Source organism: Cynocephalus volans, chromosome 11, assembly GCF_027409185.1.
Source record: "Cynocephalus volans isolate mCynVol1 chromosome 11, mCynVol1.pri, whole genome shotgun sequence".
Taxonomy (NCBI): Eukaryota; Metazoa; Chordata; class Mammalia; order Dermoptera; family Cynocephalidae; genus Cynocephalus; species Cynocephalus volans.
Window position 1 is genome coordinate 123,702,121 of NC_084470.1, and position 26,759 is coordinate 123,728,879.

Sequence of the window (26,759 nt, forward strand, 5' to 3'; positions counted from 1 at the left end):
GAGCAGTCATGCTCTCTAGTGTCATTTGAGAAGGGATTTCTGCTGAACCTATGGCTGTCACCGAAGTGCCTCTTCCATGGCCCGTGGAGGAAATGCATCTATTTGCCTAATGTCCATTCGACCAGAAGGCTTTGCTCTCCGGAAGGTTAGGATGCTCAACTCTGACCTTAGGCAATGCCAGGCACACTCCTCACTCTTGGAAGCTGGCAGGGTGAGAAGAAGCCAACAGCAAATGCCCCCACCCATTTCTAAATGCAGGTCAGGCTGTCATGCCCAGGTCCTGCCCAGGCCTACCAGGAGGAAGGTGTGCAGCCAGTTACCTGTTGCTTGGCAGACTCATCCTGGAAGCAGGTGTGCTGGATGTAATAGGCCCCAATGGCCTGGTACTTCTCATCCTGAGAGCTCAGATACTGCACAGCCTTGGGGATGGTCAGCCCACTGCACTCAATGTCCTCACTGCAGATCCTGCAAGGAGTGGGCAGGGGTTACAGGGTGGGCTGGGAATGCTAATGAGGGGGCTCGGGAGTCCTCATTGCACTCCTGAGCTGCCACATTCTGATCTTCCCTCAGGAGAGCTAGAACAAGGCAACCCCAGGCCCACGTGGAAAGCATCCCTGTGGAACAGCTCCTCCAGAGGAGGAGAGGGCTTGCAGTGGATTTCCCCCACGTGAGAACATTGGCTGTGGTGAGAGCCTGATCATGGGTTAATGTCCAAGCAGGTAAGTTATCTCTGCACTGAGAAAACATTCCAGCCTATTCCTGGGGGGAAGCTTTCCACCCACCCTGCTGTCTCTCATGTGTGTGCCTGGTATTGGGAAAATGGTGGAGAATGGCCATGAGCCTATCTGTCCATCCATCTGAACATCCATCGGTCTCTCCCTCCCCAAGTCCAATGGGCTCTTCTTACACAAAAGTTCTCACATCTACTCTTCCTCCCATCCTCACGGCCACCACTTTCTTACCGATCATGACCACCCTCATGGGGATGGCCACGGAGACCCCGTAACTGGCTCTCTTCTCAAGCTCCCCCATCCAGCATTTCACATGCTTTGACCAGGTAAGTGGTCCTAGAACCCTGTTCATGGTGCTGTTCCTCAGCTCCAAAACTGTCAGTGCTTCTCCATTCTGAAGGTTTAGGTTCAAACTGCTTAGACTGACATCCAAGGTCGTGTGTTAGGTGGCACCGTAGGAAATGGCGGATACTCTACAATGTTTGAGCCACAAAACCAGAAATTTCATGTTTTCACCTAATGACCGGCTCCACTGTGTCCTCTTGCATATGGCCCAGCTCCTAACAAGGGTCTGCTCCAGCAAGACCATTCTCTTCACAGTGCCCTGACCCGGTCTCAGGCATCCAGCCCCCATGGTGTTGAGTCACAGGCTGTCTTTCCACCTGACCATGACCTGGTTCCCAACAGAGATGGAGAGTTCCTCAAGGGCAGGGGCAGGCCCTTCTGTGGCACCCAGCCCTGCCCCACTAGATGCCCTTCAGCATTCACAGAGGAAGCCCTCTCCTCACCCCTACTAGACTCACATTTTGCCATAGTAGGTGCTCAATAAACAGTCATGGTTTTAGCTATGGCAACCCAGCTTCATTTCTGGAAAAATCACTCAAGGGGCAGAGGTCTCTGGGATTGGGTTAGTAGCACCCCTACCTTGCATTGAGAGAATGTCACTCTGTATCCTCCAATGAAACGTCATCTCTAAATGGCTTGTCACTCATACTCCCCATATCTCATGTAGACCCTCCACTCAGGGCCTCTGGTTGGGGCAATAAGCCGGGGCCAGATCCTACCCCGATCAGTCTCCAAGGGAAAGAGGTTTCTTAGTCCTTCTCCAAATCATCCTAAATATTCCTTATGGTCTTCAATAATTAGGAGAGGTCCAGCTTTATAAGGGCGTTCTGCTTATTTTCAGAACAGTGTGGTACCAGCAGGGAAGATCACAGGATGCAGAGTCAGCTGTGTGGCCTTGGGCAAGCTACTTAACATCTCTGTGCCTTGTGTCCTCAGGAATACTAGCACCTGCCCGGAAGGCGTTGTGACAATTAAAGATGAAGAATGCAAAGCCTAGGGCTCTATGAAAAGTAGTTAATTGTGTAGATCCAGGACAGCTCTAGGCTGACCTGTTTGTGGCTGTGTCCCCTGCACTCAGCACAGAGCCTGCCACGTAGTAGAGGCTCAGTAAATGTTTGCTAAATAAGTGAATAACCATGACCATTAGGTGGTGATAAAGGACAGTTCAAAGGTCCATGGCACTCTGAGCCCTGAAGGGCAGGCTCAATGTCACTCATGACACCGTAGCCCCATGACACCTGTGCGTACGGGTCTTCACAGGACACCCCATTTGGTCTCCTTCATTCCCACTGGGCAATGGCCCTTCAACATTTATGTGCAGTTGTGTTCTGTTCCTTTGCACTTGCTCATGTCTCTCATTTTTTATGTCTATTTGTCCTGTTTGTCCTTAGGACTTACCATCTTATAACATAACCTGCAATCCATTCTATTCCCACCATCTGTACCAGGGCGCATTCCTTTGCTATTTCACAACATGGATAGAGATCTGCATGCCTGAGATCAGAGGTTCTCAAACTCTTGTGTGAGTCACAATTACCTGCAGGGTGTGATGAACACACATTGCCGGGCTCCTCTTTCAGTGTTTCTGAGTCAGGAGGTCTGGGTGGGGCCCAAGAATAAGCATCTCTAACAAATTCCCAGGTAATGTTGGTGTTTCTGGTCAGAGGAACTCACTTTGAGAACCACTGGCCCAGCTAGCTACCTTTTCTAATCAGCTTCCCTCTGTTCATAACCTGTGACACCTTTAAAACCTACATACTCAGGGTCTGGGTTCTGTCTTCCCTTCACACTGAGAATTCTCTGAGGTCAGGAGCCCATTGGGCCAGGGACTCCCCAAGGCAGGGTCAACAAACTCCCCAGGGACAGAGGCTATGCTTCTCCCCTCATCCCAGGAGACCATTGCAGAATGCAGCCAAGCTAATGGTTTGCCTCTCACCTGGCCCCCACCGGGCCCCCCACCCCAGCCTAGCAGCACTCACTTAGAGCTGGCCCTCGAGTGGCCAAAGGACATGTCCTTGTTGCAGGAGATGGGCGGGACACACACTGGGTCCTGCTTGGAAGCACAGGAGGGTGGGCGCACCGGGCATTTCTTGACTGCCTTCTGACCACTGCAGGTGCTGTAGAAGCTATAGCGGTTCTGGGTGGTCTTGTGGCCCTTGCTGCCCAGTGTGCCCTTGCGCAGGGTGCCCCGCGGGTCGCAGTAGAGGTCCGGCTCACTGCGGCTCGCTTTGATTTTCTGCATGAAGCAGATGTCGCTGCCTGCGCCGGTGGTGTTATAGCTGCCCCGGGGGTAGTGCCGGCTCCAGTTCTCCATCTGGCTGTAGGAGCTGAAGCGCCTGCTGTCAGGCTCCCGCTTGAGGGTCCCATTGTAGATCTGGCCAGGGAAAGAGAGAAAGGCTCAGTCAAGTTTCTTGATTAGGGATCCTAGATCCAGCTGACCTTGTGATGCAGCCTTTCCCCGACCCCCATAATAATGCTCATAGAATCCCAGAATGTTCAGAGTGGAAGGAACCTTAGCCATTAACTGATATTACTTTCCAAACTTCAGGTTGTGACCCATTATGGATTATGGAATCAATTTAGCAAGTGTGACCATCACTGAAAAAATAGAATAGAATAGTATATCCTGGCATATAAAACATCAGAATGCAGGGCAGGAGGTAAGACACCCACTATCGAGTGAAGCAGTGTGTGGGTACTGGGTTGCAACCTAAAATGTAGTTCTTACTGTGGGTTGCAGTCACAGAAGATTTATACTGATCTGGTCCCACACGTGCGCAGTCCAGGAGGGGAGCTGGATGCCCAGAGAGGAGAGGGGCCTTCCAATAGTCACTTGGTGAAGGAAGGGGGAAACTGGGACTGGAGCCTGGATCTCCAAGCCCTGGTCCCCCCAACCCTGACACTAGCAGCTTCTGACACAGCCAGCTTTCCTTGGTCAGTTGTACTCAGCACATAGAAACTTCTATGCTGGCCAGGACTATTTTAATTGTTATTTTCTGCTAAACTCCTCAGCTTGTCTCCCCTCTGCCAGGGCAAGAAGCAAATGCTAACAGGCCCTCTCGGAGAAAACTCTCAAAGCCGAAGAGGGACAGTACTCCTGCTCCTTGGGCCCTCTGTTACAGGCACCGTCAGATAGGGGCCCACCTGGACACAGGGAGGCAGGCCCGGGGACTGCAGGGTGGGGCTTTGTAGACAGGCTGGCGGGGGAGGAGCTGGACAGAGGCTCAGTCCGACAGAAAAACATACAAGGGACAATGAGCTGCCCCCAGGGCTCTGTGTGAGCCCAACTGGGGAGCCAGCCTCTCTGGGAGGAGGCTGCAAAGCTGGAGACTTGGTGGGAATTAGCTCTGGAACAGAACTGTCCGAGGAGGACTTTCCCAGGAGCTCACAAGCCGGTGGGTCTGGCCTGCTCGAACTTGTTCTCAGACTAGAGGATCAACCTCGAGCCTGATAAAATGTCTCCACACAGGTGCTGACTTGGGACTCACCTTTACTGGGATTAGCCAGGGCCAAGTCCAGCAGCCCAGAGCCTGCCTGCCCCACCCCGTGAGTGTATGTGTGTAAGTGTGTGTGTAGGGGAGGTCGTGAAGCAACTGGGTAATTCCCCTCTACACCAGATCTAGCCACACAAGGCTGGGGCTTTCGAACCACCACCCATGGTTCGAGCTCCCAGAGACTGGGTGTCAGGAGCTACCAGCCAGAAGCGGAGTCCAAAACTCAGAAGCCACAGACTATTAACCTGGGCAATGGCATGCTCACCCCCTTCACCCACACACCCAGCTGTGCAATTTCCTTCTCCTAACTGGGTCAAACCAACCTACCCCAAAGGTAACTGGTGTGTGGGTGCTGGGGGGAAGCATAATCGGACAATCACAAGGCAGAACAAAGAGGAGCTGGGCAGTTTTCTGAGCGTTTGGACATGGAATGCGCACCTTGCAGATTATTTGCAAAATATGCAATTAGGCCTCCACGGTTTTAGCCAATGGCCACACCCTCCATTCTCCTCTCAGGAAGGGAGGTGGCAGATGGCACTTTGGAGGGAAAGCCAAGCACTCCCAAAGGGCAGGCTAAGCCTTAAATGGAAATGCAACAAGAAGCTCCCTTGTTCTCAGTAAATGACACGCCTGGACGTCATCTCAGACACCTGATGAGAAGTCAAAACGCCCATCCTGGCCCAAATCCAACAAAGATGTGATCATGCTGATTAAGCCTGACGGAGGCTTTGAGCTTTGCTCTCCTGTGCTGGGAACGGGGCAGCAGGCAGCCTTGCCAAGTCTCAGCGAGGGTGGGCTGCCCACGGGGAATGGATGCTGGCTGCACCCTCGGGGGAGTGGGCGAGGTGGGGAAGGCAGAGACGCCCCGTTGGAACTGCATTTCCCACCCCCCCCCATCGGCCACACTCCAGTGGCGTCACCCATCCCTGAGAACCCCACGCCAGCTCCTGGTGTCACAGTACTGGTGGGCTGTGTGGCCTGAGTATGGTATCTGAGAACAGCTGTGGATGACTCTCCCCCATCACCATGGCCCCGAACTGCCACCTTGACAAGCAGGAGAAAAGCTTCCTCTCAGCCAGACCCCATCCTCCTCCAGCTCCATGAGGGGTCTGGGGTCCCCTCCAAGGCTCAGAGGGAGCAGGATGCCACCAGCCCTTCCTGCACAGATGGCCTGTAACCCAGCCAGAGCCGGCAACTGAAACAGCAGCTTAGGAATCCAGGTGCATTCCTCTAGCTCACTGGGCTGAGACCTGTGTGGGAGGAAGAGCCGGGGGTCAAGAATACAGACTCTGGGGCCAGACTGCCCTGGCCATGTCAATTGCTTCATGGGTGGCCTTGTTACTTAAGCCCAGTGTGCCTCAGTTTCTCCATCTGTAAAACTGGGATTATAATTGTACTCAATGTATAGGGTTGGGGGAGAATCCAATGAACTAATGTTTGTAAAGCACTTAGGACAGTACATGACATAAAGTGTTTGTTCAGTAGAGACTTCTGTATCCCTCTGACTCAGATTGGAGACAGGATGACTACTTTTAGGACTTGGCTGAGGTAGCCAAGGACACCCACGTCATATCTAAAGGAGCCACCACTTTAGATATGTCTTAACGTCACCCACGACATATCTAAAGGAGCTACCAGGTTGGCATATGAAGAGGATGAACCCAGGAAGCCAGAACAGCCCAGGAAAGGGGAAAACACCAGTATTCAGAACCCCATGCTGGTCTCGCCTGATGGCCCCAGAACAGGTCTAAATGTGTTTCAGAAAAATGAAGGAGCATGATTCGCTCAGATGGCACACCCAGAGTGAAGCCTGCTTTATGACGGGATGGCGTGGTGTTTCTTTACGTGGGTGCTGTTGGCATCTGAGGCAGGACAATTCTTCGTTGTGCATTGCAAGAAGTTTAGTGTCCCTGGCCTCCAGGCCCTAAATGCCAGCAATGCCTTGCAGTCCTTGCTACTAGCAAAAATACCCCCCCACATTTCCAAACATGATCTTCCAGGGACCAAGTGAGCAGCTGCAGATGTGCGGGCAGCGCTCACATGTGCCTGCAGCAGGTGGGACAGCCTTGTTGCCGGTGCCGGGTCTCCCAGCCACACCCCACATCCAGATAGTGATCTGCTGGCAGCGTCTTCCTCTTTGAATACAAAGGACAGGGACACACACACACACTCCTTGTCTGGTTATCCCATATCTCCCTGGGAAACTCCAGCCTCAAGTGGGATGGTCCATGGGTTAGAACATTCCAGAGGCTAGAAACTTAACTTCCTGGGAGCAGAGTTGACTGCTCAACCAGAGAGAGGCTGGGCTGGACAGCCAGGTGGAAGCCTGGGGTGTGTCCAGAGAGACATGTTTCTCCACTCGGGAGACCAGTGGGACTCTTGGGGGACCAGTGCAAGGTGGGACAGGGAGGTCGGCTTTTTAGCCAGGAACCTCCCCTAGCCGGTCCCTGCTCTGCTTGCCCTTCTGCCAATGACCTAGGTCTTGTAACTCATCTACCTTTCTCCCCATCTCCCCTTCCTTCTTGGAGAAGTGTGGAGTTTTAACCCCCCACTGAATGCTCCCTCTTTTCCTGTTCCCCCTAAAGTTGGGAAGCTCTCAGAGTCCAACCCTTCATTTTGTAGTCAAGGAAACTGAGTCCTAAAGAGTGACTGAACCAAAGTAAAGCAATATAAGCGCAAGATCCAGGGCCTCAAAGAACTTAATCTGGCCAGCTTTCTCTTGAGAGAACCATTCAGTCTGAAGAGACCTCCAAATCTGGAAGAGCTCCTGTTTGACCAAGATCATTGGACGGGACAGTAACTAACCATTCAGGCAGAGATGGTGTCCTTCTGTCTTTCCATCTAAGAATCCTTTCTGACTCCACCCTTTTCACCCCCATTGCCCAGGCCGTGGCCCTAGCTCTAATCAGTTAACCACTGGGCAACTCCTGTGCCTCCCACCAGCCTCCACCCAGCCCCTGGGACTCTGGCCCCTGCCATGCGATGCCATCACCTTGACCTTCCGCAGGCAAAGCTTTCATTAGCTTTTGCCTTGGTGGAGAGTCTGCAGTACCTCTCTGCTCCTTACATGACAAACTCATCAGCCTGGCCCCACCCTGCTGTCCAGCCATCTCTTCCCCTCCCCAGCATTCCCTATGACATCAGCCACATCCCGGCCTCCCTGCTTCTGCTCAGACTCTCCACCACCCTGGCCAGCATGCCTTGCCCACCTCTTCTCAAATCCTGAATTCCTCCAAGTCTCTTCACAAACCTGCTTTGACCCAACCCAAATACCAATAGTGCCCAGAGTTGGGATTATTTGCCCTGTGGTCTTGTTTGTCCTCTAGTTGCTAATGTAGCTTTCTGTCACTTCTCCAAGCTCTCCAGGGCGGAGCTGCCCTTCATTGTGTCTAGAACAGGGCCGGGCTCACAGCAAGCACATTGAAAGGGGTGCTGTGACTTGACCTAAGAATGTGTGCTTGGGTGAAGATTCAAGCTGCTGATTGGCAGTGGGGTTGCCACGGCCTCCAGGGAACAGTGGAGCCACCGTAAACAAAGTTGGATGCTAGGAAGGCAGGAGGGTTCTAGACAGGGCCAGCCAATCTATGAAGGAAGCACAACATGGGTTCAGTCTGTGATGGTCCAGGATACTTCCCTCTTCCTCCCAACCCAAGTGACAGTAGCAGGTTGACTGAGCCCAGAGAGTTCCATTCAAGGTCTGGCTGATAGGCCGAAGCTGCCTGGCTTCTTGGGAGTTGGGCATGTGTTGGGCAGGCCAAGATAAAAAGAGTGTCTGTGTCCCCAGCTATTACCCATTTTGAAACCAAGCTTCTGCCAGCAAGGTAGGGCTGGCATGACCGGCTCTCCAGCAGGACACACCCTGCTCTGCCCTGCCAGGTCACACACCCAGCAGAGTGCCCAACAAGGCCATCTTCAGCAACGTGGTCTCCCAACACCCTTCTCATGAAAGCAAGCACACACAGTTTCGTGGGGTCATCGTGCCTCTCAGTCCCAGGAGGGTTCTCCTGAGAAAGGTCCTTGATTGGAAACCCTGTGAGGACACATTCCATTTGCCTGTTTCCCAGCACCCACTGCTCCCCACTCAGCGCCAGTCTGAAGGGCCCTCGTGGAGTAGGCGTGCTGCAGCCCTCTTCCATCTCACTGGGATTTCGGTAGGGACAGGGACTGGGCAGAGCTAGCCGGTCACAAGGCAGCAAGGTGCACCTCTGTGTGTGGCTCAGCAGCTCCGCTCTGACCCTCTGGAGGGATCTGGAGAGTATAGGTCCTCTCCCAAGAAGGTTGGCAGGAGGGGGGCACACAGGGCTCCAGGGCATGGAGAATTCCCCCAGAGGGGCAGCTGCTTACTCTGCAGACTGAGTCAGCATGAAGCCACTGGGGCCTGAGTCACCAAAGACAAGACTTCCGCAGGGGGAGTGTCGATCCCTGTCTCCTCTGGGCACAGCTCCCTCTCTGAGAAGCAGGGGGTCCACCCTGAGCTGGCCCTCCTTTCTCTTCCTGGCACACCGCTTTGAACAGAGCAGTTCCACTGCTCAGAAGCCCTGAAGTGTGGGCAAAGAGCAATCACATTTCACCTTGGAGGAGGCCATGGTGAATGTGCCTCACTGTGGAGTCCTAAAAGGCAGGAGGAGCTGCATCGGCGATTCCATGACCAGCACCCTGAGAGCAGCAGGCCTACCCTGGACAGAACTCTAGAAGGCACCTTCTAGGTGTTTGTGAACTAAAGGACAGTGGCAGTTGGATGAACAGCTCCTGCCTACGAAGAAGAGGTACAGAAGAAATTAGAAACAGCCCGAAGCCAAGTGTGGCCATGTTTTGTCACCTGAATTCTTAAAACTGTAAAAAAAACAACAAAGTTTTGATATGCACCCTGAGAGCACAGACTTTACTAGAGAGCTCGTTAATAATGGCCAGTGTCCCTTATAACCTTTGAAGAATAGAAATTGTGGGCACACGTTGATCAGACCAGTACTAACAAACATCTGTGGATCATCGAGGACAAATTTTCTAAAGTGTCAAGATAGAAAAGATCGTATAAAACTCCGGGCTGAAACGCAAGTAGAAAAGATCGTATAAAACTCCGGGCTGTGGCTTGTGGGTCTTTCAGGAAGGTGGTGCTCTCTCCAGCGTGTCATGAATCTGGAATGAAGGAGGCATCCTGCCCTCTTGGGTTCCAGGCTCCAAGTCTGCTTTGCAGGCAGGTGGGAGGGTTCCTGGTGCCCAGTGGGGGAGAACATGCACTTGTGCACCCCAGCACCTAGCTGAGAGCTGGCGCTCAATAACACCTGCTGTCTGAACAAATAATGTCGCCAGCGTCAGCACCCAGCTCTGCCTCCGTGTCCTGCTCCCTGCCTAATCGCTGAGCTGGGGGAGAAAGCAGAGTCTCTGAGATGCTTCTCTTTTATTTCTCCCTTCCACACTTGACAAGGCTTTTTTCAGCTCTTGACACTCCTAGGATGGGTTTGGGAACAAGGACCTAAGGTTTCCTACAAAGACATCTCTGTTTTGCTTTGGAAATGAAGTCCCTGGCAGGTGTTTGTCACCTCAGATGAAGCTCTCACAGGCCCAAGTGGCAGAAGACCCATGGCCCTAGGCCATCTCTTTTCCATGGCTTCAGACAAGTTGGAGGCATGGTCATCCCACCCTCCATATTCTGTGGTCACAGCTTCTGGCTTTCGGAACTAGAGGCCAGCTCAACTGTCCCAATGACGGTTCATCCTGGAGAGGGGAAGGAAAGGGGACTGTCCTGATGTGAAATAAATCCTGTAGTCTCACATGAGGGGCCAGCTCCTCTGAAGGGCACACGTGAGGGTCAGGAAGATCCCACGGGGCCAGGCACTCCCACCCTCTGCTGGCAAGTTGGATGGAAAGGCTGGCTGGCCCTGGAACCACCCTGGGCACTGGGTCAGGAGGTTCTTCCCAGCCCAAGAAGAGGAGGGCCAAAGAATGTGAGGTGGGAACATCTGAAGAGCAGATGCTTAACTGGCCCCAAAAAGAGCTCCTTGGAGACCCAACAGTGGAAGAAAACACTCCTGCTGATTAGATAGTCAAGAATTTCATAAGAAGGGAGGGACAGTTACCCCTCAGTGCTGGGGTAACGGATGTCTCCTTTGGAAGATGAGCACGTGTGCGTGCTCGCTCACTCATGCACGGCATAGGCACAAACGCATGTATACGTGCACACACTCTCCCCTATGCACTCCCCACTTGCACATGTGCAACACACATCATTTCAACAGGGGTGAATTCAGGTAGGGAAGGACTTTAGAAGTTCCTCGAGCACATCCTAGAACATCTTAGCAGGTGTGGTGCCTTACAGTTTGCAAAGGGCTTCCCATTCATCATCCTGTTGGAGCCTCCCAGTACCACCCCTTCTCCCACATGGCCAGTGGGGTGTCAGGGCAGAGAGCAGCAGCTTCATTATCTCTAGGAGCATATTAAGTTCAGAGAACTGAGGCTTTTCCAAGGCCACACAGCTAAGATGTAGCAGGCCTCTCTCCCAGTGTTTGTCCTCCAGGCACTCTGCCACCAGAGTCTGGTGACACAAAAAATGTCTGAATGGCAAGGAGCCTCTGTAGCTACGGGCCCTCTGCAGGAACTTCACCAGCATCTCTGGCCAGTTTCTGGCCCTGACTCCTAGAAGACCCCTCCCCAGGGATTCCAAACATAGGAGGTGCCTGTCCCTTCTCTTTTGGCCAGTTGTGGAAGGTCTCTGGAGACATTTAAGAAGAGCATAGCTGCTCAGCTATGTGACATTCTACTGTCCAAAGACCTGTGCTAGAAGACTCTCTGTCCCAAGAGACATTTGTAGGCCAGGACACTTTGTGGTCTGTCCTGGCTAGGACCATGAGAGCAAAGGCACTGAAAAATGACTGGTTGGTACCCTTTCAACCACACCTCGCTCTAAATGCACCACTGAGTACACATAAGTTGGGCTGAGAAAATAGGGACTCATTAAGATTAGCAGCTGAGGCTGAGCCTTAGAGTCTCCTGGAATTAGTCAAGTCTGGCTGAGCTTCTCTGGCCTCAGGGAGCTGGGCTACCCTGCTCCAAGCCTCTAGGACAGTCAGGAGGGAGGGGGAAGGAGGGATGGGACACGGATTGGCCCTGAGCGCCCCCACTCTGCCTCCAGCACTGTGTGGCCTTCTGAGAGCTGACTGAGGCCATAGGAACGTAGAAGAAGCTTGGAGGTTTCCTGTGTGCCCTCCCCAGGTTGGCTCCAAAGGGCAGAAACAACATCTTTATATGATCCATTAAAAAAGTATCCAGCTTGGCATGGGGCTGGTCATCTTGCTGAGGGGAAGGGGCTCTGCCCTGTCACTTTTCTCCCCTGGCCTCTGCTCTCCCACCTGACCTGTTGTGTCAGCTTTGGGAAAATTATCCTGAATAACTAGCTTAAGACCCCAGTGCTGGACACAATCTCCCCGAGTGCCAGCCATGCCCCATTGGTGGTTGCGAGGTGACTTTGGGGGACTCAAGGGCACAGCAATAACTAACACTGAAGCACAGAGAAAGCTCTTCCTTTTCCCATTTTGATTACCACGAGGAGAAAGCCTGGGTGGGTGCCACTGGGTGTAACACTTGCCAGCCTCCCTTTCTGAGCCCAAACCCCCCACAAAAAACAGGTTTCTACAGATAAAAATATCTAGCTAGAATTAAATAATGCTCTGTTTTTATTCTATTGATTATTACTGGTTATTAAAGTTATGGTTAGCCTTTATTTATGGCAAAGGATACTATTTTTTGTCATTTGAGTTAGTGATATAAAGTTTTCTTTCAAAATAAGTAAATTATTGGAATTTAAAAGTAACCCCATTAAAAAATAAGTAAATAATAGTTGGTATAATGATTTCACAGAAATTGTGACAGCAGAATGTAAATGACCGAGGTTTGGGGGACACGATTGCCCACTCTGGCAAAGGTAACATGATGGGATGGTGTGACCAGGAGCACTGGGCAATGAGTTGGGGGACCAGGTGCCTATCCTGGTTCCTTCCTGCCTCTTGGAGGCCTTGGGCAGTCACCTTGCCTCTTTGAGCCTCAGTTTCCCCAACTACAGAGTGCCCTGTAAGGCTTCTTTTGTTTGGCAGTCTACAGTTCAGCCCTTGCTGAAGTACAGCAGCCTCTTTTCCAGCCTAGCTCAGCCCTGTCCTCGTCCCCTTCCAAGCCTCGCCCTCGTGTGCCCTGTGGGGGTGGGAGGGGAGGGGCTCCCAGTCTGGAGCCCTGCAACCACTCCTCTCCCCACCTGTGTCTCGGCATATGCCCCATCCCCTCCCCACACCCGGTTTGGTTTTGTTTTTCAGCTGAGTTTGCTCTCCTGGGGCAGGCAGGCCTCCGCAGAGACACGCCAGGGCCCTGGGGGAGAAAGTGGAGCCTCACCCTAGCACAGGGTGGGGATGGCCCTTCCGCCCACTTGGGAAATGCCGCTGCATTTGTCTCGCTGAGCCCAGTGACAAAAGGAAAACTCGCAAACCAGAAGAGAGGCCCAGCAGCTCTCCCGCAGCTGTGCTGTGAGGGCCTGTCTTCACGTCCCCCTGCTTCCTGGCTTCAGAGAGAAGACCTGACCCGCCTCTCCCCCTGCCCGCCCAGGCTCCTCCTCCGCTCGCTCTTCACACCTTCTCAGAGTCCACTGAAGTCCAGACCCAATTCTGCCAAATCTGTCTGAGGCAAGGCCCTGCACTTTTCCACAGCTTGATTTCCCTGCAAATAAAATTGGAATGACCATACCCAATATACCTACCGACTTCACAAAGACTGAAGGACCAAGTGCAGAAGTGAAAACATGAGCACTTTGGGTAAATTCAAAATGTTACACTCATTTGAGGGATTATTACATTACTAGGGTACCGGGGGTCGAAGGGAGCAGACTGAGAAAGCCGGGGCCGCAGCAGCTCTACAAGCCCCACACTTGCCTGCCCATCTAGTCCTCCAATCTCTGAGACCCTGGGGACTAAGGCTGGGGAAGAGGCTTGGATCACCTGGTCCCACCCCTTCACTTACAGACGAGGAAACTGAGGCCTGGAGAGGTTCTGGTCAGCACCTGCTGCAAAAATTAGTTTTTAATTATATCCTTCCTTACGCTGTTGTTTCATCTGTTCATTGCTTTTACCTATAGCGTAAAGACTTTAAAGACTTGTTGGTTGGGTAGATTAATTCTTGTCAGGACCAAAGGGTAAAAAAAAAAAAAAGAAAAAGCCCCAAACAAAACTCTGCTAATTTCTTCTGGAGCAAAATAAAGAAGTTTACAATTATCCTTGATCCTTCAAATCTCCCCTCTAAGGTTTCAGAGGCTCTACTTTGAATATGTGTGTGCAGGGGCAAGGCTGAGAGCAATGGCCAGCTCATCCAGAAGCTTCCTTCTTGGGAGAAGACACTATTCCCACCATTCTGTGTCCAGAGAATTATCTGCCTCACAATATCTCATTGGGATGGAAGAAATTGAGTCCCGGGTTGATCCAAGTATTAGTTTTCCCAGCCTAGCTATAAACTCAGCATTAGGAGAACTTGATGAGAATGGCTGATGAAGACTTGCTGATTGATTAAGCTAAAGAAAAATGCAAAGCTGGCTTCTGTTGCCTCTGGGGAGAGAATTCCTTCCCAAGGACCTTCTGAGAAGGGCCTGCTACCAACCTTGTCCTGGGCTGGCAGAGCCTGGTGCTTCATAAGCTATGCAGCTGCCACCCCGAGTCCCTTAGCAGAGATGTCTCTCCCTGAACATTCTGACCAAATTGCCCTGGACCTGCCTGCCCCTCCGCCACAAAGGTCCACACAGCCAGGACAGTGACCAGTGAGGTTCTGCCTTCTCCTGGGTCTGGCGCTCCTCACAGGGCAGGAGGACGGGGCAGGCCACCATGTTCACTCAGCTGAGGGACATCCTGAGTTCGTGCCCCTAGGATTGGCTGCAGAAGCCAGGGAGGCTTAGGAGAGCTCTGGAACTGACAACACGCAACCAACCAGCTGCCCTCCTTGGGGGATGCCTGTTCTTGGTGGACAGTCAGAAAGGTCCTGTGGACCCCAGTCCCGGGCCTAGGAGCATCTCATCTCTTCCCTGCCCCTCCACCCTCCCTGCCGAGGAAGGCATTCTTCTCCTTTCACACGCAGTTCCATGCTCAGCTCCTCCGCGAGCCTGCCCTGGTTCCCCCCACCTGCAGCTCACCCTTGGGGGACACCGCTTGCATTTCCTCGCTGGAGCAACACCCTCCTCCATTCATAAGCCCATAGTGTTAACCCGGGGCATGGGAGGCGCACGTTCCGACTTCTCTGCCCCCAGGAAGGACACAGAACACGGATGAACAGCAGGGAGATGGAGATGGTCTAGCAACAGTCTCGTCATGCTGATGAGACACTGAGCCCCGCAGGGAGAGGGTCCTAGCAAGGGTCCTGTGGGCAGGGATGGAGGACCGGCCCCCAGGCCAGTGCTTCTCTCTCTCCACGTCCTCTCTGGACCTGGCTTACCCGGTGCTCTAGTTACTCTTGCTTTTACCCATGGAAAGAAAATCGAGCAGAGAAAGGAGTCTCCCTGAGCTCAGCCCCAACCCTAAGGGCGACAGAAACTCCTCAGTCGGAAAGCAGAGCCGCTTGGATGCACTGTGGCTTATAAAGGAGGGCCTGTCCCCAAGAACACCCCTGACACAGACATTTGCCATAGGCTTCTTCTCCAGTATGAGTCTAGGGAGTGTCCCAGTAGCAGCAATTTGTCTGCGAAAACATGCCACATGCTGAGCTGCTACCTTCAGCAGGGAGGGGTGCTCTGGGAGCCGGCCCGGCAGCTCTCGCTCGTTCGCCTCCATTCTCTCTCTAGGGCACGTTCTGTCCCTTGGCAAGTAGGATCGTTGCCTCTTCTTGTTGGGTGAGAGCCTGGGGCCCTTGTGGGACCCTCCTATCTCCCAGGGCTGGGTGGGGGTGAATCACAAGCTGGCAGCAGGGACACCGAGTTGGCAAACACCTCAATCGCTCCCTCCTGGAGCAGGACCCATGCCTGCTTGGGAGTAGGAGCTCGTGGCTGATTTTCTATCTTTCCCTCACCTGGATCTTTCCAGAAAAGACAGAGGCTCAGCGGGCACTGCCAAAGAAACCCAGCTCATGTGTCTGGGAAGTGGTGTTTAGAGCTGAGAAACGGGGGCAGGGGAGAGGGAGTTGGGTCTGAGTTTTAAGTCAGGGTAGTCACTCAGCAGAGCGACTTGCTGTGTCTCAGTTTCCCCCTCTGTAAAGCTAAAGTAAATGAACTCCTATTATCTCCTCATCCTGTTGCAAGGGCTAATTAGCTGCTGTTCTCCCGGTGCCCGGAGGTGCTCAGGTGAAAACAGGAGGAAGTGCAGAAGCCTTTATCCATCTGTAGGCCTGAAGCAGAGACCTGGGCTGGAGGGGCTGACACTGCCTCTGGCCCTGGAAAGACTGCCATGCAGGCTTTGACTGTGGGGCCCTGCAGCTACTCAGAGTCAGCTCGCAAACCACACAGAACCCTAAATGGGTCCTGGGCTAGGATCTAATCCAACTTCCTTGCTCTATAGTTGATAAAAGCCACTCCAGTTCCCTCAGCTTATAACAACCCAGCTGATACTGGTATCCAGCCTCCCGCTGCTGATCTGATAGGTCGTATCCATAGCCCTCCTATTGTCCTTTACATAGGAATTTTCACCTATTTCAGAAATGGGCAAGCTGAGGCTCATCCAGATTATAAACTTGTCTAGGGTTACATAGTTAGTTAAGGGGCAAAGTCCAAGGCTTGCTCCTCCACACCAGGCTGTCTCTGGGCATGGCCTCTGTTACCTGTGCACTGGTAAGGATGGTCTCTTTCTACTGCTCCTAGGGCAAGGTCCTGCCATGTTTCTCTCTGGCCTATGGCTCAGCCCTTGGGGACATTCAGTCAACATGGTTAACTGTGACTAAGCGTGAATCACCAACCTGGGGAGCACTGTGCTTGGATTTCCCATCCCCTACTGAAGCTCAATACAGCCACAGTCCTCTCCTCTGTGACAGAGGCTCACCCAGGCTGCATTGGGTCTAGGGTGGACAGGATCAGCTCTCCTGAGGGTAAGGGTCCCTAGCATGTTGTCCACAAGACCCTGTCATGAGGGGACCATTGAATACCCACATATGAGTTAGGCAAGTACGACTGAGAAGGGGTGGAGAGAAAGATTGTTAATGAGTTCTGGGTCAAATGAAAAAATTCAGTCAATGAGTAGGACAAAGCCAGGACAAAGGTAGAATTCTCCCTCACCATATTCCTGGGGTTTCCACTCTCAAAAGCTTCAGGCTGGATTTAACCGAGCACCATGGATGACCTGTTCCAGCTCTCCTGGCTGATGATACCCACATGGCTTTTCTTCTCTGTGGATCAGATCTTGGGCAGCATGGTCTAGTCCAATTCACAACTGAAGAGCATTTTACTTGATATGACTCACAGGAGAACTGAATGATCAAGATGTGCTTCTTGATTTAAAAATAGGAAAACCCTTTAGAGCTGGAGTTGATAGAGAAGAGTATTGTCATCTCAATCAAAGCATTTCCTGGAAATCAAAATTGTCCACTTGCCTCAGTTTCATCTAGGATGAACCCATGTGATAAAGGCCTATTTTCAGCTTTGGAATAGAAGAGCTGTGCTTTCCAATGCCTCCAGCTCTCTATTCCCCTCATCCTGGACTTGACTGACCCAGAGGAAAGTATTCAAGTGACCCATTACTGGGCCAAAAGCCTCTATTTTCTCACCAGAAGGGGCTGCAGCCTGAAGTAATTCTGCTTTGGTCCTTAGCCTAGGAGAGGAGAGTTTAAAGGAGTCTTGTTTTTTTATAGGATTGAGTACAGAGATACTCTGACCTAGGGTTGCCAGATTTAGCAAATAAAAATACAGGACATGTAGTTATATTTGAGTTTCAGAAAAACAACAAATAATTTTTAAGTATAAGTATGTCCCAAATATTATATTTTGTTGTATTTTATCTGGTAGCCCTCCCCTGACCCCCATTAATGCTGAGTGAACACAGCTTGACTCTAGGAAGGAAAAAACATGACCATTCTCCTGCTGTGTTTGAGCTAGGCTGACTCTCCAAAGGAGAGAGTAGACCTGGATAGAGGGCAGGATAAGGCAGGAAGTGAGGGGACTTGAACTCTTGAGCCTCTTCCAAATCCCTATAATGCAGATGTAGTGTAAAAATATTGAGATTGCAGAAACACATAAAATGGCCGTCAAAAAAAGTGCAAATGTTTGGGGCAATGAAAACAAAATTCCACTAGGTTAGGAGTTAGGAGGTTAGGGATCTAGTCTGCTCTACCATTAGCCATTAACCAGCCGTGTGACCTTTGATGAATAACTTATCCTCTCCGGGCCTGATTTTCCTCAACTATAGAACGTAAACCCAGATGGGGCTCTGATATTCCATGAGCCTGGTTCTGAGACTGGGACAGCATAGCTGAGTCTGTCCATCTGAGAAATCAGGCAGTGGGGCTAAAAACTGCCCCATCCTCTCCCTGAAGTCTGTGGAACTCTGACGCTCCAACGCTGTCCTCTAGAACATTCTTATTTCTGAAGGAGAAGCAAGTTGGAGTGGCCAGAAGGGAACAGAAACTGACTGGGCCAATGACTTTCTTTGGACCATCTTTTCTTCTCCTTAAGCCCCTTGATGCTTTTTGTATGTCAGACTAACTTTGTTTTAAGCTTTGTTTTATTATAAGACTCTCTATATTCAATTTTATTAATTTGTGATATGAGTGACTATAGATCTCAAATAATATGATGGTTTTTTTAAAATTAGAAGGCTATTGCTGAAATAGAATATAAGGTAAAATTTTAAGGTAACAACACTGCTTTTTAAACATTTTTTTTTTTTTAAAGATGACTGCTAAGGGGATCTTAACCCTTGACTTGGTGCTGTCAGCACCACGCTCACCCAGTGAGCCAACCGGCCATCCCTATATGGGATCCGAACCCGTGGCCTTGGTGTTATCAGCACCACACTCTCCCGAGTGAGCCACGGGCCGGCCCTTAAACATTTTTAAATCTTTCTTTTTGGAATTGCCTACAGATCCCTTACTTATTTAAATAAAATATATGTTCCAAGATGACAAAGCTTTATTATTTGAGGATGGTTTGATATTTGAACCTTGAGCCAAATCTCAAGAGTGAGGTGCTCAAAGTGGGTAATATTGTTCCTGGTCAAAAACAGGACATGGCAATAAAGAAATGAGACCGGTTTTCTTATTGGCTCCTAAAATGACACTAAGAACAGTTTTATTTAAAAATTTTTAGAGGTTCTGGAAGCATTCGGAGCCATGGCAGTATTGGTGTAAGATCCGGTAGAGGAGCTAATGCTTTCATTCTATGTGTCTATTGACCTCTGTGCTTCTCCCAATTCAACTGCAAGTTCATCAAGGGCAAAGTCAGAGTCTCTTCAACCTGTAGCGTGCCTCGCTCACTGCCATGCCCCAGCAGTTGCTCAATATAAGTTGGCTGAATGAGTGAATATAAAGTACCTGCGAGAAATGTTCTTCATCAGCTCTCAGAAGCTCTAGAAAACATGCTGACTATGCTTGTGCAGACGAACCACACCCTCCTCCCCACGCTCCCTGCCTTCTGCTGCCATGTTGTTTTCACCAGAGACAGGAAATCAAATTGTTCTGTTGTACCATCCGTGGGAAAATCCCACAGGCACAGGATCATCCCATGCCACAGATCTCTATTACTTTCTCTCCTGCTCCTCTTCTCCCTCAGTCTGGACCCTGTTTGGTGTTGCCCAGGCCTCGGCTGATTATATGTCTGGCTCCAAGATCAATTATTCCTCTTCCTCCCTACTTGGCCCCCTCCCCCTGCCAAATCCTCGTGTGTGCTCAGCTCTTCCCTGTTCCCATAGCCTCTCCTGAACTGAGAGGAGACGGGACATGCCTCAGCAGCTGCCCTGACATGAGTCATGTCTGCAGTCCAGCCAACGAAGAAGGATCTAGGAGGGTTGGGCCTTAGGCTGCGGGGAAGGAAAGGGTTTTCACTGGTCGTCAGAAAATGGGCACGGTGGGGGGCAGTTTGGGAGCATTAAAAGCTAGTGAGATTGCTGAGGAGTGAGTTGATTAACCAGAAGCAAAATGCTCAACATGGGCTCTATGAGGATTTTATTCAAAAACACCTCCTGCAAAGAGTTTCTTTACAGCTCTTGGTTACAAATTTCCATGGTCATGCTGACCATTAGATAACACTTCACAATTAATGTAACGTGATACCAACCTGTGAGTGAAGTATTCTCATTTTACAGATGAGAAAACTGATGCCCAGAGAGGTTAAAAGGTTTTTCTAGAATCACAGAGACAGAGAGCGGTAGGATCAGGACTAGACTCTAAGTCTTCTAAGCTCTGATCTGGTAGCATCATCTATGTAAGACGTGGAACATCTATGCTGTCAGCATGATTACTCATTCTGACTTCTGGTCCAGTGACCTGCCTTCCTTAGGTTTCAACTAATTCCTTTACACTGCATTACTAAGCCATTTTCTGAGTCTGTCTGGTCATCACCCTTTCTGTCAAAGCCCTTCATTCGCATCTATTCCTGATCTGCCAGCTTACTGGACTCAGTAGTATTCACATTGCACTGAGGGTGTCAGATGACATCAAGAATCAGGAAAAAAGGCAATGAGAGAGGTAAATTTGCTGCAAACCTAGTTCATTTTTCCCTTTAGTGTCCAACTTTTAACATGCAAGAAAGACATAGCCTCCAAATTTGACCCAACAAGAATTTAGGAAGGAAGGAATCATACAAATGACAAATGAACACCCGACTCATAAACCATTCACCCTCTGCCTCACACAGGACCCAGGACCTTTGACAATCAAGAGCGACATCTGTGAGCAGTGTGGCTCAAAGCAGACACTGTTGATCCTGGAGCCCAAAGAAGATGGAGCCCCAGTTACCTGTGGAAAAGCAGCCTTTATCCCCATCTGCACAATGTCTCAAGGGCCTCACAAAAGAATTCCCAAGAACAACGCAGGCTATTGTTGAGATTAGCAAAAATAAACTTGGGGGCTAGGAGAAACCTTGGGTGCCATCTGGTCCAATGCCCCTGATTTTAGAGTAGAAAAAAACTCCTGCTCTGGTTCTCGTGCTTGTACCAGAGCGCCTACCACAGCAGGTGGCACAGAGTTAGGGCTCAGTAGATATGTGTTCAGTAACTGGATGGATGGGTGTAGTGGTTTGAGATCACAAAAAAAGACTGAAAACAGATCCAGGATTAAAGAATCTAGAATAATCTCTACCCATGTTAATTAATAAAATAGTCAAGAATTGTAATATTTGCTTTTGTTCGTGCACATTTGTTCATTTAATGCTAATAATTAACCCCCAAAGTAGACTTTGTTATATTTGCAAACTGAGGCCCAGAGGTTGAAGTATCTTGCCCGAAGTCACATGCTCCATGAATAGCAGAACTAGAATTTGAACCCAGCTTTGTCTGACTTATATACTCCAGCAACACTCCACTCCAGCATGTAGCCTCTTATGCAGGAGTCACTGCAGTGGACATGCTCTCCTGGCCTCAGGGGACCTCTTAGATCCCCCTCCCTGGCCATCAGTACGTACTGAAGAGAGAAGCCCTTTCAGGATTTTCCTAGAAACATCTAAACTGGCCCACAAATGGACCTCAAGAATTCAAACTTCTCAAATCCATGCTCAAATCGGACACATTGAGAAGTGGGCTTCTTTTTTAATGCTTTTTAAAATGCTTTTTCTACAATGTTCTCTTTTGAGACATTCAGAAATATCCAATCAGCCCAAACAGGAGGCTGCATAAGAGCCATCTGTGAAACAACGGCCAAACCAACAGACCCACTCAGAGTCGATAAGCCTTGACTCACGGACCAAAGCCTGCATCACTCTTTTTAGGAACCGGTGCAGGTTTTCTCCACCATAAACGCCAAATCATCCCACAAACATTCCAGGTCTTTTATAATGGAAGCAGTTCCTTACCGGATATCCCCATGAGCCATTCCCTGCCTGGAACTTGGAGTAGTAGCTGCTCCGGCTGGTGGTCCCATAGTTGTTGTAATTGTCAGCCAAGCCATCATACATGGAACCTGGAGGGCAAAGGAAGGGGGTTAGGACAGGGACAGTCATGATCTTCTTTCACCCCTGTGTCCAGGTCCACCATGCTCATGGGGAAGACCGGGTCTGGGTTCCTGGAGGAGGAGGATGGAGAATAAGTCACCTGCTGGCTCTCTCCACCTATCACCACACCCTCCACAGCCAGGGCCAAGGGCAGAGCCATGACAGACTTCTGCAGGGATAGCTCCAGAAGCCTTGGGCAACCCCTTCTTTGGAGCCTAAAGGCTCCCCTGCTGCTTGGGGTAGGTTGTCAGAAGTTGGCTGGGAGGGCCTTGGAGCACCATCGTTCCATCCCAGGGAATCACGACTCCGTGTTCCACAATGGTCATCTTCCCACTTGAGGAAGGCAGGCAGGATCTCGACACTCCAGGTCCAGCAGAAACAGCTGATTAGAGTCTGATTCTAGGCGAGATTCTGGATTCAAACTCCAGCCTGGCCCCCACCAGGTGACCAGGTAACCTACCGCCCCTTCATTCATCTCCCACATGCTCCAGCTGGTTAGGGGGAGTGGTAATCAACCTCAAAGGCCAAGAGAGGATTAATTAATGTTTTTGGAGTGCTTGAAGACCCACAAATGACAGGCTCTGCAGGACGACAGAGTGTCATTAGGGTTATTAGCGGCAAAGTGGCTTTGAATCACAGAAAGCAGAACTGGATTTTGGGCTCATGGTGGGGTCACTACCCTGATCTCCCTTTCACTGGATGGCAGGGGGGCCCTAAGGGACAGCCTCAAGTCCACACAAGCTGGTCTATTCATTGTCTTACTATCCTTGCAGCATGGCCAGCAGTGACACCCTCGTGACTTTGCTCTCATCACTTCCCTTGCTGGATCTCCCTTCCCTCCTTGGCCACACCATCATATCTCACCCAGCTTTCAAAGTCAAGCTCAAGACTTCACTCCCTCCAGAAAGCCCTTTCTGATCAGCCCTGCCCAAGGCAGTTTCTCCCACCTCTAAACACATACTGTCCTGCTATCTGCACCCCAAGTCTCATCCTGCCTGGTGTCCCATTCCCTTGCCTACACTGGGAGCTCCACAAGGGACAAGCAATGGCTCTATGGCCTGGACATCCAGAGCAAGCCCAGCCCCATACTCCTATTAAATGTGGCCTCTGGGAAGAAAGGTAAGTAGGATCCAGTGAGAGCCTCCTAAGAGGAATGAGCATGCCTTTTCCCTAAAGCAATGGTCAGACTCCCTCATCAGAAACCCTGTCTGGGGAAGAGGGTTGACTATGATCTTACCTGGCTTAATTAGCTAAATCTCACCCGGCTGCCACACCCACTCAGACTCCCAAGCCTTTTCCCGGGGGACTGGAATATCTGAGCTGGGAACAGAGGGCAGCTTTGGAAGAAAGCAGCATCCCTGCCTGGTGCCACCTCCTCTGTCCAGTGCCAGATAACCACCATAGCCCACAGCAGATGGCACTGCCACTGATTCCCTGCCTGCCCCCACCCTCCATCATGGAGGAGCAATGCGACACTAGGGCTGTCGGGCTGTGGCAGACGGAGCTTGCCCTGGGAGCCTGGAGGTGTTGAAATTGGTCCTGGCTCTGGCACTTGGGCAAGGCACTTGCTCTCTCTGGGCCTCAGCTTCCTGTTCTGTAAAAAGAGGCAGTTGGCATCAAAAGGCACGTACAACTCCAATGTTCTGTGGCTGTGTGGTCACAGGACACAAGCCTGATGGCCCTCAGAGGAGCCCAACTTCTCTTCTCTAGAGATGGGGTTCAGCTCATAAAGATCAAGGGCAGCCGTCAAAGGCTACATCACATCTCTTCTGCAGACTGTCTCAGGGTCCTTCCGGAAGCTTCTGCATCCTCGAGAGCCCCAGCATCCCACTCTTGAAGCTGCAGGCCCAGGCCTGTCTCCTGGAGGGACTCCCCACTGTGAGCGACCTCCTGGGCCTTTGCCCCGTGGCGCCTGAGCCTCTGACTCGCTCCGCACTCCCTGCCAAGAGCAGGTGGCTTGCCCTTGCCCTTATTCCAGTAGCCACTCCTCCAGGAAACACTGCCTGATCAGGAGACTGGAGGCAAGGCTCATGGGCTCGGCTACCCAGAACTCGTGCTCACCAGGGAAGGGGGCTGCAGCTAGGCTCATGCAGTTAGGCGGCTGATAGGGTCCACCTCCCCTCCACCCAGCCCACTTCCATCATCCCTTCCAAGTTCTTGGCAAAAAAGAGCTTGCATGGCTCTCGCCTTATGAGCGGTTATTTCCAAAGGGCAGGTGTGGGTCAGCCAGATGCTTCCGGATGGAAAATCTGGAGTGGTGACAGACAAGGAATTCTATGGAACCCCAGGGAGGCCTCCAACCCTGCTGAGAGGGAATCTGCCAGCAGTGACGGTGCTGCCCCTCTAGGTCTTCAGATGAAGCATCTGCCTCCTTGCCCTGCACCTGCCACCTCCCTTGCACACACTCTTCTCTGTGCACAGGTGAGGCCTCTGCCATCAAGGCAGGGGTAGACCCAAGGACACATGGAGGCAGCGGGTTGGATGCCTGATAATTTCCAAAGCCAGTCCCCATGTCCTGGCAGTGACTCTAGTGAAGACAGACGTGTGCCATAACTCTCACTTCTGGTTGGGCCAGGGCCTCCAGGCCCTTCTGGGCAGCTCTTGAAGGCATGCCCTAAGATCCTTCTGCAGCTGGGGGTCTGCCTGGTTCCCTGGGAGAGGGAGGCTGCCGCCACTTCAGCCAGGACTGCTTCTCTGGCACAAGGTAGAAGCACTTGGGGTGGAGGCAGCGAGGGAGGGGAGGAGTCCAGAGATGTCCACACCTGAAGTCACACCTTGCAGTGTGCCAGATAACCAAGGAGTGCAGGTGGCAGATGAGCTCTGTCTGTAAGAGCACAGCTCCCACAACAGAAGCAGTTTCTTCTCTCCTGGCCTCCAGTATGTCTGGCTGGTAAGCAACGCCCTTTGAAAGTCAAGTTCAACAGCAAGAACATGGGGCTTCTAATAAGTGTAACAGTGATAACTCTGACAGCTTTACTTCTCCACCTAAGAACTCCCTTCTAGGAAGCCTTTCCTGATTAACGACACCTGGTCGCAGCACCCCTGGCCAATTGTCTTCTCAGTACAGGAGCATGGTAAGGTGTAGTCAGTCTTCCATCTCATGCCTGTGCCAGTCTCTACCATCATGAACGTAGGGCACTCCCTGAAGCAGGAATCAGGTCTCTTCTTTTCTCAGGATCTTGGGGACAGGGCACTGCTCCGGCCAGGGCTGACCTAACTGGCCTGAACTGGCCCTTTTTGTCCACAGCTCTTCTCCCCTGCCCCAACCCTTGTAGTAAAGGTGCTCTGGTGCTTGGTGCCTAGGGGCTCAACATCCCCTATTTAATACAGAATGAGCTCAGGATCCTTGAATGCTACTCAGCCAGGCTTTCCTCCCACCCAAAGAGGTCCCTAGTGGTTGGGGTAAACCAGAAAGAGAGAGGGGCTGCACACAGCTCCAGAACACCCAAAGCCACCTACTTGAGGAGGATTCTTGGTTCCAGGGTGGTAAGGGGAGGTCACCCTAGCACCCAGCTAATCCTACAGAACCACCCCATCCTCCCCGCCAAGCACCCGCCTTCCCACTGTTCTCTTTAGATGAGTGTATACACCAAGAGCAAAAAGATGGTGGCTTCTCAGCGAAGCTGGCAGCTGGCCCAGCCTGTGAGTCACCCTCAGGAGGATCCGCCCACCCACAGAACCCCAAAGTCAAAGAGCAAATATCTCAGAGCGTATATGATTTTCACCAGTACACAAGCAATCCGAGCTGCTCTGTCCATAGCTTGTCTCATTCTACATCAGTGTCTCAGGGTGTAAAACCTTCTCAGTAAACCTGCCACCTGCATGACCAGCATCTCTGTACGCTGCTCCTTTCGGTGGAGCAGACGGGTGACTGGCTGATTCTCTCTTGCGTCACAGGGACAGCCCAAGCTTTCCCACCTACAAAACCTTTGGAAATGGAGGCAGCTGCTGCGCGAGGATACGTGGGATCCTCTCCCCGGTGGGCCTGGCAAAGCCGTGTGGGATGACTCAGCCTCTTCCACCTCCCGGCTCTCACACAGGTCACACCCACCGCACCTGAAACATTCTTTCTCTTCTTCTCAGCCAAGCCCTCTCCCTGCATTCAAAACCTTGCACACAAATCAGCTTCTCCTGAAGATGACCCCACCCAGCTCTGAGCACTCCAAGGCCTCCAGCATAACCGCGTCAGCACTCCGTCCGGCTGCTGTACTTACTCTGTGCTGGCTTGTGCGTTCCTTGGAGTGTGGCTTCTGTACACTGTGTTTGGGGATGGGGGGTGCACACCTGTGTACCCTTCTCCCAGAAAGCAAGGCCTCAGTCTCCTCCATCATGGGGGCTCCCTGAGCAAGGGATCTTCACTTTCCCTAGATCTCTACCCTACCCCACCCCATCCCTGGGTCGGGTTCTACACAGAGAAAGTTCTTAGGACGTTGGTTTGCCTGAGCAGCAGGCTGCCCTCAGGAGCAGAGGTCGTCTGAAACCCTGCTCCCCCATGCCCCCTTCCAAATCCCTCTCCCTGGCTGGACTTGTCACAGGGCAAGCTGCTCTGGAGGGTCATCTCTTGCTAAGTCTGTCTCTGACAATGCTGATGTCTCTTCTGACTTCTTCTATATTTGAATAAAGCCCACCTGTCCCTCAGCATTAAAAGTTCAAGGAAGGAAACCTTGAAAATGCCTTTTCTTTACCCCCTGAAATGTCTTCCACCCATGGTGCGCAGTAAGGCTGGGCCCATAGCAAGAGGAACTTGAATGAGATAACAGGAACTGCCAGGAAGACATGGCTGAGACAACATCCCTTGCAGGTGTTCAAGAGTGGGCAGGAGTGGGCTGTGTTTACAGGACGGTTCAGGGGCCTCGACGGAGGAGAATGGCCAGCTGTCCTCCCATCATCTGTGTCCAGCTGCTGGGAGCACTGTGGACATGCCTCCCCTACTCCAGAGATTCGAGGAGCCCGAGGAGGGCGAGGAGTTCAGCACAGCCTCCCCAAGCACTTTGGTGTGGTTCTTGACCTTTCCCTGGGCATGTGTACAGAACAGAAATGCCAAAACAAATTGGGCTGCTATGGCTTGTGTTCTCTCCTCTCCCTCACCAGCCCTATGACTCTCTGGGGCTC

General features: G+C 51.5%; 1 protein-coding gene across 1 annotated transcript in view; it reads right to left on the reverse strand.

Moving 5' to 3' along the window:
* The window catches only part of PKP1 (plakophilin 1), a 44,903-nt gene that overhangs the window by 13,014 nt on the left and 5,130 nt on the right, over positions 1-26,759 (reverse strand). Inside the window, exons 2-4 of the mRNA XM_063114612.1 lie at positions 21,510-21,616; positions 3,056-3,450; positions 321-465 (exon numbers count right to left, since the gene is read on the reverse strand). Of these exons, the coding sequence (XP_062970682.1) occupies positions 321-465; positions 3,056-3,450; positions 21,510-21,616 (647 nt within the window). The remainder of the gene's footprint in view (positions 1-320; positions 466-3,055; positions 3,451-21,509; positions 21,617-26,759) is intronic.